This window comes from Silurus aristotelis (genome assembly GCF_946808225.1).
Source record: "Silurus aristotelis genome assembly, chromosome: 7".
Classification (NCBI taxonomy): Eukaryota; Metazoa; Chordata; class Actinopteri; order Siluriformes; family Siluridae; genus Silurus; species Silurus aristotelis.
The window spans coordinates 31,028,882-31,043,136 of NC_139580.1; the positions used below are offsets into that span (position 1 = coordinate 31,028,882).

Sequence of the window (14,255 nt, forward strand, 5' to 3'; positions counted from 1 at the left end):
TTTCAAGTTTCAACATTTCTTACAGCTCCTCTGGCTTTCTCCAGGTTCTAAAGTTTGTTCCAGGACCCCTAACTTTCTCCAGCTACTTTGTTTTCCTCCTGGGGTTAACGTTTCCTCCAGGCTCTAATATTTGTTATAGAATCTTTTGGATTCTTCCAAGTCATCTGGTTTTCTTCTGGTGATAATGTTTTTTCCAGCCTCTCTGGTTTAGTCCAAGTCCCAACGTTTCCTTTAGGTTCCAGTGTGTCAATGGTGTTCAATCAGGTCCTAAAGCTTCCTCCACATCTCATGGGCTTCATTTGTGTTCTTTGGTTTCCTCCACATTTTAATATTTGATCCATGTTCTGTAGATTTCCTCTGGTTTATGTAACTCATACTAATGAATCGACGAATCTACAAGAAGATCCGCAAACTGAATTTACGGCCAAAAGTATCTGGAATGAGATGTTCTGAGCTGGGTGTGATGATCATACTACTATACGAACATACTATTGGCTGCACAGTGTACCTGCACATTACATGTATATGATCTCAACCAAAAAAGACAAAGAAATCAACACAAAGACACGGCCTGTTGAAATGATATCTGTTTAATCTTGTTTTCTTTTTAAACAGCAACTTAGTCTACAAGAGTCCATCAGTCCCCGAACCAGGGAACAAGTTCAGTCTTTAAGCACGGCCTCACACGTCACGCACGTCTCCTTCAAAATCTAAAGAACTTGGTCTCATATTCAAGTGTTCCACATGGATATACGCAGACAGCATGGCACTATGGATTACATACGCGGCTCACGTGACCGTCAGATCATAGGAACGTTAGGAAAGTTACGGAATTAAGAAAGAAAAATATACACGTAGCGATTTTTGCAAATGAAAGAGTACGTGGAAGTATAATAAAAAAAATAAAGTGGGTTTATTCATTGTTGTTCGACTTCTAGATTTCTACACTTGAGTGTTTTTTTTCTAACAAGACGCTTCACTACGAGCAAATTCAATATGAATTGAGTAGCAATGGTTTACATACCCAAGAACAAAACTACGTGATTAATACTGTGAAACGTGACCGACACAAACAGGGACTTTTTTTTTTTTTACTTTGCACACTGGTCATTTTTTTTTACGACTTACTGCATCGTTTCACACCACGTTATATCTGAAAAAAGACGTTATATCAGCGATATGGAATTACACGGTGTTATACTCTTTTACTGTTACAGACACGGTGAATGCACGCCGCAAACACGTGACTAAAGTGCGTTCACGCGGTTATACAGAAAACCAGAGACTCGAGAGATACTTTCACACTGGTAATATTAGCAACAGCAATTACACAAGCAAAAGGGTGTGGGTTTTTTTTATTCGTTAACAGCTGGACCGAAAAAGCAAGGCAGACGCCTACAGATGTTACATAGACGACATGGCTGTCCAATCCCACGAGCAGAATTTGTAATAAAAAAAAAACAATCGGTTAAAAAAAAAAAAAAAAGGCTACAGTATTTTTTTATATCGTCTGCTCTGATCGTCAGTATATAATTCTTTAATTTTTTTTGGCAGATGGTTTTTAGCTACGATGCAAAAAATGATGTTAAATAGTAAATCCAAACTGGATTAAGAACAAATTGTTCAGGTAGTGAAAAAAAAAAAAAAAAACTTACACACATTACAAAAAACGTTAACCAAAGTCTGATAAACGAGGCCCATTGTTTCCGACAGATGAAGCTAGTTTAGGATGTTAAATATAAAAGCTACAAAAAAAATGACAACGGATATATATTTCCCATGGGTAATTGTGGGAACTGGTCCATGTGTGAATAGTGCTACATACTCATGAAAGTACGCATGAAAGTACTGAGTCTTCAGCTGGATCCAGCAGAGATTTAGGCCTCTTGGCTAAACAGCATTGGCTAAGATTGCTATGATGATGGCACTCTTTTTTTTTTTTTTTAAAACACATCAGCAATTTTTACGAGTCAAAAAACAAAAAATACTGTGCTTAGAGCGACTGTCTGGGAGACACGAGCTTGTGAGAGTCCGTGGCAAATGTTTCGGATTCTGGAGCCACCGACGGACTCCGTCTCTCACTGAGTAGACGCCGCGGCCTGTCCGTTACGCTGGGCGTGCTCCAGGATGGCAGTGTGGCAGAAATAATACTGTTCGGGTGTCTGGATGCTGAAGGCACGCTGAGTTCTCATGCGTCTCACCGTCTGGCACACGTTCAGCGTCCCGACGTCCTGCAGCTGAGACAGGCAGATGTCCAAAGCACAAAACGTGCCTGGAAAAAAAAAAAAAATCAAATCACATTTCTATATGATTTGAGGTTTTGTACTAGAATTGTACTAGAAATCAAACAGTGTATGAAGGCAAATACTTTTGTTCTTTCTCAAGTGAAAGTTTAAAGGGAGCTTTTACTGGAGTCATATTTTACTAAATGGTTTATACGTATAGTTGCTAATTCAGTTTATTTATTATTTTATATGTACACTAATCCACGATTCGTTCCAACACCGCCCGCTATAAAACTCCATAAAAACAATTACGATTATACCATATTACGATTACAAATGCATACGATATTCTGTATAATCACACTCTCGCTAATTTGATATTGTATAAATAATCGTGTAAACGTGGCATTAGGAGACAGGTAGGTACCAGTCCTGCCGATGCCTGCGCTGCAGTGGACGACCATCGGTGGGCCCAGGTGATGACCTCTCCACTGGGAGCCCAAAGCCTTCACCGCCCTCAGCTGCTGTTTCTTCACCGTGCTCAGGAAGTCAAGCAGAGAGAGCGCCGAGGAGGGAACGCCGTAGTCGGGCCAGGACAGGAACTGAAAGTGGCTCACCTGCCTCTGCTCACATGTCTGAGGGGAACACAAGCCAAGAAGCATTCGAGAAAGACAGTGTACTTCTGTATGTATACAAAGAAACATCAAGGGTTTCACTTTGTTATATTACAGGTAGATGACCCCATTGTAAATTGAAACTATTATAAAACATGGCCTACACAAGAGTCTCAGGAATTATGATCAGTATGAGGAAACGTAAAATATTTGTAAAACTTTTTTGTATTGTTATTGTCATCGTAAGATCCAAAAATCACAAGTTGAACCATCGTAACTAGGGGGGCAACTGTAACTTGCCCTGAAGCAAAACTCATTTCCATTAATAACAAAATATAAAGCGGTGGTTGATGGGACAAAATGAGTGTAGTGTAGAGTTGTGGTATATATTATAGGTATGGTATATATATTAGTTGTATATATTATAGTTGTGGTATATGTATTAGTGGTATATATTATACTTGTGGTGTATATTATAGTTGTGGTATATTTATTAGTGGTGTATATTATAGTTGTGGTATATATTACACTTGTGGTGTATATTATAGTTGTGGTATATATTACACTTGTGGTGTATATTATAGTTGTTGTGGTATATGTATTAGTGGTATATATTATACTTGTGGTGTATATTATAGTTGTGGTATATATTGTAGTTGTGGTATATGTATTAGTGGTATATATTATACTTGTGGTGTATATTATAGTTGTGGTATATATTATAGTTGTGGTGTATGTATTTGTGGTATATAATATAGTTGTGGTACATATAGTTGTGGTATATATTATAGTTGTTGTGATATATATATTATATATTATATATTACTATAACTATTTAACTATACTATATATTGTATATATTATAGTTGTGGTATATGTATTAGTGGTATATATTATACTTGTGGTGTATATTATAGTTGTGGTATATATTATAGTTGTGGTATATGTATTAGTGGGATATATTATAGTTGTGATATATATTATAGTTGTGGTATGTATTAGTGGTATATATTATAGCTGTGGTATATATAATAATTGTGGTATATATATTATAGTTGTGGTGTATGTATTTGTGGTATATAATATGGTTGTGGTATATTGTATTAGTGGTGTATATTATAGTTGTGGTATATGTATTAGTGGTATATATTATAATTGTGGTAGATAATATAGTTGTTGTGGTGTATATTATAGTTGTGGTGTATATTATAGTGTGTGTATGTATATATACACATACATATACATACATATACATATATATATATATATAGTATATAATGTAGTTGTTGTGGTATATATTATAGTTGTGGTATATTTTATAGTTGTTGTAGTATATATTGTAGTTGTGGTATATATATATATAGTTGTTGTGGTATATAATATAGTTGTTGTGGTATATATTGTAGTTGTAGTGTATATTAAAGTTGTGGTATATATATTATATTTGTGGTATATAATATAGTTGTGGTATATATTACAGTTGTGGTGTATATTATAGTTGTTGTAGTATATATTGTAGTTGTGGTATATATTATAGTTGTGGTGTATATTATAGTTGTTGCGGTATATAATATAGTTGTTGTGGTATATATATATTGTAGTTGTAGTGTATAATATAGTTGTTGTGGTATATAATATAGTTGTAGTGTATATTATAGTTGTGGTGTATATTATAGGTGTGGTATATAATATAGTTGTGGTATATAATATAGTTTTTGTGGTATATATTGTAGTTGTGGTATATATTGTAGTTGTTGTGGTATATAATATAGTTGTAGTATAATAGTTGTTGTGGTGTATATTGTAGTTGTAGTGTATATTGTAGTTGTGGTGTATATTATAGTTGTGGTATATAATATAGCTGTGGTATATATTGTAGTTGTTGTGGTGTATATTATAGTTGTGGTATATAATATAGTTGTGGTATATATTATAGTTCTTGTGGTATATAATATAGTTGTTGTGGTGTATATTATAGTTGTGGTATATAATATAGTTGTGGTATATAATATAGTTGTGGTATATATTGTAGTTGTGGTATATATTGTAGTTGTGGTGTATATTATAGTTGTGGTGTATATTATAGTTGTTGTGGTATATATTGTATTTGTGGTATATATTATAGTTGTTGTGGTATATATTGTAGTTGTGGTGTATATTATAGTTGTTGTGGTATATATTGTAGTTGTGGTATATATTATAGTTGTTGTTGTGTATATTATAGTTGTGGTGTATACAGTATTATAGTTGTTGTAGTATATATTGTAGTTGTGGTATATATTATAGTTGTTGTAGTATATATTGTAGTTGTGGTATATATTATAGTTGTGGTGTATATTATAGTTGTTGCGGTGTATAATATAGTTGTTGTGGTATATAATATAGTTGTTGTGGTATATAATATAGTTGTTGTGGTATATATTGTAGTTGTAATGTATATTATAGTTGTGGTATATAATATAGTTGTTGTGGGATATAATAGTTGTTGTGGCATATATTGTAGTTGTAGTGTATATTATCGTTGTGGTATATAATATAGTTGTTGTGGTATATAATATAGTTGTTGTGGTATATATTGTAGTTGTGGTGTATATTATAGTTGTTGTGGTATATAATATAGTTGTAGTATAATAGTTGTTGTGGTGTATATTGTAGTTGTGGTGTATATTGTAGTTGTGGTATATAATATAGTTGTGGTATATAATATAGTTGTGGTATATATTATAGTTGTTGTGGTATATATTGTAGTTGTTGTGGTATATATTGTAGTTGTTGTGGTATATATTGTAGTTGTTGTGGTATATATTGTAGTTGTTGTGGTATATATTGTAGTTGTTGTGGTATATATTGTAGTTGTTGTGGTATATATTGTAGTTGTGGTATATAATATAGTTGTTGTGGTATATAATATAGTTGTGGTATAAATTGTAGTTGTAGTGTATATTGTAGTTGTGGTATATAATATAGTTGTTGTGGTATATATTGTAGTTGTTGTGGTATATATTGTAGTTGTTGTGGTATATATTGTAGTTGTTGTGGTATATATTGTAGTTGTTGTGGTATATATTGTAGTTGTTGTGGTGTATAGTATAGTTGTTGTGGTGTATAATATAGTTGTTGTGGTGTATAATATAGTTGTAGTATAATAGTTGTTGTGGTGTATATTGTAGTTGTGGTGTATATTGTAGTTGTGGTGTATATTGTAGTTGTGGTGTATATTGTAGTTGTGGTATATAATATAGATGTGGTATATAATATAGTTGTTGTGGTGTATATTATAGTTGTGGTATATAATATAGTTGTGGTATATATTATAGTTGTTGTGGTATATATTATAGTTGTTGTGGTATATATTGTAGTTGTGGTGTATATTATAGTTGTTGTGGTGTATATTATAGTTGTTGTGGTGTATATTGTAGTTGTGGTATATATTGTAGTTGTGGTAAATATTGTAGTTGTGGTAAATATTGTAGTTGTGGTGTATATTGTAGTTGTGGTGTATATTGTAGTTGTGGTGTATATTGTAGTTGTTGTGGTATATATTATAGTTGTTGTGGTATATATTATAGTTGTTGTGGTATATATTATAGTTGTGGTGTATACAGTATTATAGTTGTTGTAGTATATATTGTAGTTGTGGTATATATTATAGTTGTTGTGGTATATATTATAATTGTTGTGGTATATATTATAATTGTTGTGGTATATAATATAGTTGTTGTATATATTATAGTTGTGGTACATAATATAGTTGTTGTGGTATATATTATAGTTGTTGTGGTATATATTGTAGTTGTGGTGTATATTATAGTTGTTGTGGTGTATAGTATAGTTGTTGTGGTGTATAGTATAGTTGTAGTATAATAGTTGTTGTGGTGTATATTGTAGTTGTGGTGTATATTGTAGTTGTGGTATATAATATAGATGTGGTATATAATATAGTTGTTGTGGTGTATATTATAGTTGTGGTATATAATATAGTTGTGGTATATATTATAGTTGTTGTGGTATATATTATAGTTGTGGTGTATATTATAGTTGTTGTGGTGTATATTGTAGTTGTGGTATATATTGTAGTTGTGGTGTATATTGTAGTTGTGGTGTATATTGTAGTTGTGGTGTATATTGTAGTTGTGGTGTATATTGTAGTTGTTGTGGTATATATTGTAGTTGTGGTATATATTATAGTTGTTGTGGTATATATTATAGTTGTGGTGTATACAGTATTATAGTTGTTGTATATATTGTAGTTGTGGTATATATTATAGTTGTTGTGGTATATATTATAATTGTTGTGGTATATAATATAGTTGTTGTATATATTATAGTTGTGGTATATAATATAGTTGTTGTGGTATATATTATAGTTGTGGTATATATATTATAGTTGTTGTGGTATATATTATTGTTGTTGTGGTATATATTATAGTTGTTGTGGTATATATTGTAGTTGTGGTGTATACAGTATTATAGTTGTTGTAGTATATATTATAGTTGTGGTATATATATATTGTAGTTGTGGTATGTAATATAGTTGTTGTGGTATGTAATATAGTTGTGGTATATATATTATAGTTGTTGTGGTATGTATATTATCGTTGTTGTGGTATGTATATTATAGTTGTTGTGGTATGTATATTATAGTTGTTGTGGTATGTATTATAGTTGTTGTGGTATGTATTATAGTTGTTGTGGTATGTATTATAGTTGTTGTGGTATGTATATTATAGTTGTGGTGGTGTATATTATAGTTGTTGTGGTGTATATTATAGTTGTTGTGGTATATATATTATAGTTGTTGTGGTATATATATTATAGTTGTTGTGGTATATATATTATAGTTGTTGTGGTATATATATTATAGTTGTTGTGGTATATATATTATAGTTGTTGTGGTATATATATTATAGTTGTTGTGGTATATATTATAGTTGTTGTGGTATATATTATAGTTGTGGTGGTATATATTATTGTTGTGGTGGAATATATTATTGTTGTGGTTATTTAATATAGTTGTTGTGGTGGTATATAATATAGTTGTTGTTGTGGTATATATTATAGTTGTTGTGGTATATATATTATAATTGTTGTGGTATATATTATAGGTGTTGTGGTATATATTATAGTTGTGGTGTATATTATAGTTGTTGTGGTATATAATATAGTTGTTGTGGTATATAATATAGTTGTTGTGGTATATATTATAGTTGTTGTGGTATATATTATAGTTGTTGTGGTATATATTATAGTTGTTGTGGTGTATATTATAGTTGTTGTGGTGTATATTATAGTTGTTGTGGTGTATATTATAGTTGTTGTGGTGTATATTATAGTTGTTGTATATTATAGTTGTTGTATATATTATAGTTGTTGTATATATTATAGTTGTTGTATATATTATAGTTGTTGTATATATTATAGTTGTGGTGGTATATATTATAGTTGTGGTGGTATATATTATAGTTGTGGTGGTATATATTATAGTTGTGGTGGTATATAATATAGTTGTTGTGGTGGTATATACTATAGTTGTTGTGGTGGTATATATTATAGTTGTTGTGGTGGTATATATTATAGTTGTTGTGGTGGTATATATTATAGTTGTTGTGGTGGTATATATTATAGTTGTTGTGGTGGTATATATTATAGTTGTTGTGGTGGTATATATTATAGTTGTGGTGGTATATATTATAGTTGTGGTGGTATATATTATAGTTGTTGTGGTATATATTATAGTTGTTGTGGTATGTAATATAGTTGTGGTATATATATTATTGTTGTTGTGGTATATATATTATTGTTGTTGTGGTATATATATTATTGTTGTTGTGGTATATATATTATTGTTGTTGTGGTATATATATTATTGTTGTTGTGGTATATATATTATTGTTGTTGTGGTATATATATTATTGTTGTTGTGGTATATATTATAGGTGTTGTGGTATATATTATAGGTGTTGTGGTATATATTATAGGTGTTGTGGTATATATTATAGGTGTTGTGGTATATATTATAGGTGTTGTGGTATATATTATAGGTGTTGTGGTATATATTATAGGTGTTGTGGTATATATTATAGTTGTTGTGGTATATAATATAGTTGTTGTGGTATATAATATAGTTGTTGTGGTATATATTATAGTTGTTGTGGTATATATTATAGTTGTTGTGGTATATTGTGGTATATATTATAGTTGTTGTGGTATATATTATTGTTGTTGTGGTATATATTATTGTTGTTGTGGTATATATTATAGTTGTTGTATATATTATAGTTGTTGTATATATTATAGTTGTTGTATATTATAGTTGTTGTATATATTATAGTTGTTGTATATTATAGTTGTTGTGGTATATATTATAGTTGTTGTGGTATATATTATAGTTGTTGTGGTATATATTATAGTTGTTGTATATTATAGTTGTTGTGGTATATATTATAGTTGTTGTGGTATATATTATAGTTGTTGTGGTATATATTATAGTTGTTGTGGTATATATTATAGTTGTTGTGGTATATATTATAGTTGTTGTGGTATATACAATATAGTTGTTGTGGTATATACAATATAGTTGTTGTGGTATATATTATAGTTGTTGTTGTGGTATATATTATAGTTGTTGTGGTATATATTATAGTTGTTGTGGTATATATTATAGTTGTGGTGTATACAGTATTATAGTTGTTGTAGTATATATTATAGTTGTGGTATATATATATTGTAGTTGTGGTATATAATATAGTTGTTGTGGTATATATATTATAGTTGTTGTGGTATGTATATTATAGTTGTTGTGGTATGTATATTATCGTTGTTGTGGTATGTATATTATAGTTGTTGTGGTATGTATTATAGTTGTTGTGGTATGTATTATAGTTGTTGTGGTATGTATATTATAGTTGTGGTGGTGTATATTATAGTTGTTGTGGTGTATATTATAGTTGTTGTGGTATATATATTATAGTTGTTGTGGTATATATATTATAGTTGTTGTGGTATATATATTATAGTTGTTGTGGTATATATATTATAGTTGTTGTGGTATATATATTATAGTTGTTGTGGTATATATATTATAGTTGTTGTGGTATATATTATAGTTGTTGTGGTATATATTATAGTTGTGGTGGTATATATTATTGTTGTGGTGGAATATATTATTGTTGTGGTTATTTAATATAGTTGTTGTGGTGGTATATAATATAGTTGTTGTTGTGGTATATATTATAGTTGTTGTGGTATATATATTATAATTGTTGTGGTATATATTATAGGTGTTGTGGTATATATTATAGTTGTGGTGTATATTATAGTTGTTGTGGTATATATTATAGTTGTTGTGGTATATAATATAGTTGTTGTGGTATATATTATAGTTGTTGTGGTATATATTATAGTTGTTGTGGTATATATTATAGTTGTTGTGGTGTATATTATAGTTGTTGTGGTGTATATTATAGTTGTTGTGGTGTATATTATAGTTGTTGTGGTGTATATTATAGTTGTTGTGGTGTATATTATAGTTGTTGTATATTATAGTTGTTGTATATATTATAGTTGTTGTATATATTATAGTTGTTGTATATATTATAGTTGTTGTATATATTATAGTTGTTGTATATATTATAGTTGTGGTGGTATATATTATAGTTGTGGTGGTATATATTATAGTTGTGGTGGTATATATTATAGTTGTGGTGGTATATAATATAGTTGTGGTGGTATATAATATAGTTGTTGTGGTGGTATATACTATAGTTGTTGTGGTGGTATATATTATAGTTGTTGTGGTGGTATATATTATAGTTGTTGTGGTGGTATATATTATAGTTGTTGTGGTGGTATATATTATAGTTGTGGTGGTATATATTATAGTTGTGGTGGTATATATTATAGTTGTTGTGGTATATATTATAGTTGTTGTGGTATATATTATAGTTGTTGTGGTATGTAATATAGTTGTGGTATATATATTATTGTTGTTGTGGTATATATATTATTGTTGTTGTGGTATATATATTATTGTTGTTGTGGTATATATATTATTGTTGTTGTGGTATATATTATAGGTGTTGTGGTATATATTATAGGTGTTGTGGTATATATTATAGGTGTTGTGGTATATATTATAGGTGTTGTGGTATATATTATAGGTGTTGTGGTATATATTATAGGTGTTGTGGTATATAATATAGTTGTTGTGGTATATATTATAGTTGTTGTGGTATATTGTGGTATATATTATAGTTGTTGTGGTATATATTATTGTTGTTGTGGTATATATTATAGTTGTTGTGGTATATATTATAGTTGTTGTATATTATAGTTGTTGTATATTATAGTTGTTGTATATTATAGTTGTTGTATATTATAGTTGTTGTATATATTATAGTTGTTGTATATTATAGTTGTTGTGGTATATATTATAGTTGTTGTGGTATATATTATAGTTGTTGTGGTATATATTATAGTTGTTGTATATTATAGTTGTTGTGGTATATATTATAGTTGTTGTGGTATATATTATAGTTGTTGTGGTATATATTATAGTTGTTGTGGTATATATTATAGTTGTTGTGGTATATATTATAGTTGTTGTGGTATATATTATAGTTGTGGTGGTATATATTATTGTTGTTGTGGTATATATTATAGTTGTTGTGGTATATATTATAGTTGTTGTGGTATATATTATAGTTGTTGTGGTATATACAATATAGTTGTTGTGGTATATACAATATAGTTGTGGTGGTATATATTATAGTTGTTGTTGTGGTATATATTATAGTTGTTGTGGTATATATTATAGTTGTTGTGGTATATATTATAGTTGTTGTGGTATATATTATAGTTGTGGTATACGTATATATATATCCAAGGTCCAATGCCTTAACCGCTAAGCTACCCGTTCCCCTTAAATCATATAAAACGTATACTAAAATATGATCTACACCTTTTGGTGTTTAGTTATGAGCATGAAAAGAAAAAAAAGGTTGGGGAGCGGTGCTCTAGAACGCTAGACGTAACTTAAACCAGATTGAAGAAGTATAATGCTTGAAAATGACATGATACACAGGTAACCATCACACCTCCTCACAATTATTTCCCAACTACAGCACAGAAAAGCCTGATGTTTTATTCCTTGTGTGTGTGTGTGTGTGTGTGTGTGTGTGTGTGTTACCTCCGTGTTATGCAGCTCTAGAAAGGTCTGATTGTAATGGGAATGGTTGTCCACTCTCTGGTTGACCACAGCTATGTGTCCATAAACTTCCTGTCCTCCTTCCTGCAGAGGCCAGTACTGTCCGCACTTCTTTCTGCCACCCTCGTCTGTCCTACACACACACACACACACACACACACACACACACACACACACACACACACACACACACACACACACACACACACACACACACACACACACACACACACACAGGAACATTAGTTCTCCAATTCACTGATCACTGGAGCCACACATCCCACACAACTGCATGGAAAGTTAAGAGCTGTCATTAGATCACACATTTTTCTCAGAAATAACAAAAGCTCAGCTGCAGCCTCCGTCCCCGCAAGCCCTTTGCGCGTTTGCCGTCTGACTCATATCTCACCTTGTTGTCATGACAATAACCAGCACGTTCTGCTCCCACGCCATTCTCCAAAAATCGTCGTAGGTTTTCTCCAGCGGCCCTGCATACAGACAAGTCGTTAAAAAGCCTAAACGCCTCGCTAAATCTCTAAACAAACATCACACACGGAACCCTTCTCCGACTGTACCCTGAGTTCCAATGTACGCGTTCCTCTGCTTGTAGCCGTCCATGAAGCTGGCGTTGATGTAGTCCGATCTCTGTAAAGACAATACAGCATCTTACTAATACAAAAAGGAGCCGATAAAAAAAAAAATACATATAAATATGAATTCAAGGTAAAAGATTTTGGTTCTGTACAAACCTCATTTCTTCTGGCTTTCAAGCGTACACGGGTTTGATCGAGACACAGGACGTCGCCGTAACGGTTCTTCTCCTGGTTGTAGGCTGCCCTGAGGGTGTAAAAAAACAGCTACTGAGAAAGATCATCGAGACTCATACAACTGAGCAGTTATGGGGTTAAGGGCCTTTCTCAGGGGCCCAGAATTGGCAAGTTAGTGTGGCTGGGATTTGAACTCGCAACCTTTGGATCCAAAGTCCAATTAACCTCTAAGCTAACACCGATCATTTAGGAGCATGAAAGACCACACAATACACATTTCAACTATTTTTCCTATACTACTAATTGGACTGAATTCAACTGAGCAATGTTTCATATTAATTATTGACCCGCCATATTGGTTGAACCCATACCAATGTGCTGTGGATCGGGATACCCTCGGTACTCACAGTGCACAGTGGAAGGTTCCGGAGGGTGGCTCTTTACGAAGCTCTTCATACTCGTAGTAAATTCCACTTCGCTGTGCTCGAGCCAGGCGAGCGTTAAACTCAGGGAGTCGCATAGCGTCAGGGCTTGGTGTGTGTATCGCCGAGGTCGCCAGAGGGATACCCAGCAGCTCGTCCACAGGATCTACGCGGCCGTTTTGCTCGGCCAGAAGACGCTGGTTCCAGCCGTGGACGTCCAGAGGCAAGCAGCCACCCAGGTGTTCGGGCAGGCAGGATCTGGGAAGGTGCTGCCGTAGATCAGTCATCTTCACCATTTGGACCTGCAATAAGAGAAAAGCAAAAAGCTGAACAACCTGCGTTTGATACTCCGTCTATGGCCATCAATAAAAAAAGAACTTTAATACTAATAGCTACCTGACATGTTATTTTCGTTGAGCACAAATGCTATAAAGTCATTTCTCTATAGTAATTTAAGGTATACGTTGTAATTGGACGTGTCTATAGTAATCTATTGAATTTTGAATAGCTAGAATAATGTATCTATGGTTGCTAAATGTGTCCAGGTGTCCATCTAATGTATCTTTGGTACTGGAATGTGTCTATAATGATCTATTACACCCATGGTAGTCGGACGTATCTATGGTAATCTAATCTAATTAGACTAACTAATGCATCTATAGTTGTCCAATGTGTCTATAGTAATCTAATTTGTATATATCTATGGAGGTCGGCTATGTCTACAGTAATCTTATCTAATTAGACTAAAGAAACGAATGCATCTATAGTTGTCCGATGTGTCTATAGTAATCTAATGTGGCCATCTAATGTATCTTTGGTAGTAGAATGTGTCTAATCTAATGTTTTAAACTAATGTATCCTACTAACTAAGCTAATGTATCTATGGTTGTGGACAGTGATCTACTGTTTCCATGGTGGTGTCCATCTGATGCTTCTATGGTAGTGGAGTGTTTCGGTGGGACGCAAATGTGTCCATCTAATGTATACATGGTGCTCAGAGGTGTCTATGATAATCAAATATA

The 14,255-nt window shown here is 31.7% G+C and overlaps 1 protein-coding gene across 5 annotated transcripts in view; it reads right to left on the reverse strand.

Moving 5' to 3' along the window:
- Window positions 1–574: 574 nt before the first annotated feature.
- Window positions 575–14,255, reverse strand: part of ptpn9a (protein tyrosine phosphatase non-receptor type 9a) — a 33,623-nt gene continuing 19,942 nt past the window's right edge. For all 5 annotated transcript variants that reach the window (XM_083546358.1, XM_083546361.1, XM_083546359.1 and 2 more), the window contains 7 exons: window positions 13,219–13,535; window positions 12,794–12,881; window positions 12,620–12,689; window positions 12,454–12,532; window positions 12,027–12,177; window positions 2,653–2,860; window positions 575–2,272 (listed from right to left, as the gene is read on the reverse strand). In XM_083546358.1, coding sequence (XP_083402484.1) covers window positions 2,079–2,272; window positions 2,653–2,860; window positions 12,027–12,177; window positions 12,454–12,532; window positions 12,620–12,689; window positions 12,794–12,881; window positions 13,219–13,535 — 1,107 coding nt within the window. In that variant the 3' untranslated portion in view covers window positions 575–2,078. The remainder of the gene's footprint in view (window positions 2,273–2,652; window positions 2,861–12,026; window positions 12,178–12,453; window positions 12,533–12,619; window positions 12,690–12,793; window positions 12,882–13,218; window positions 13,536–14,255) is intronic.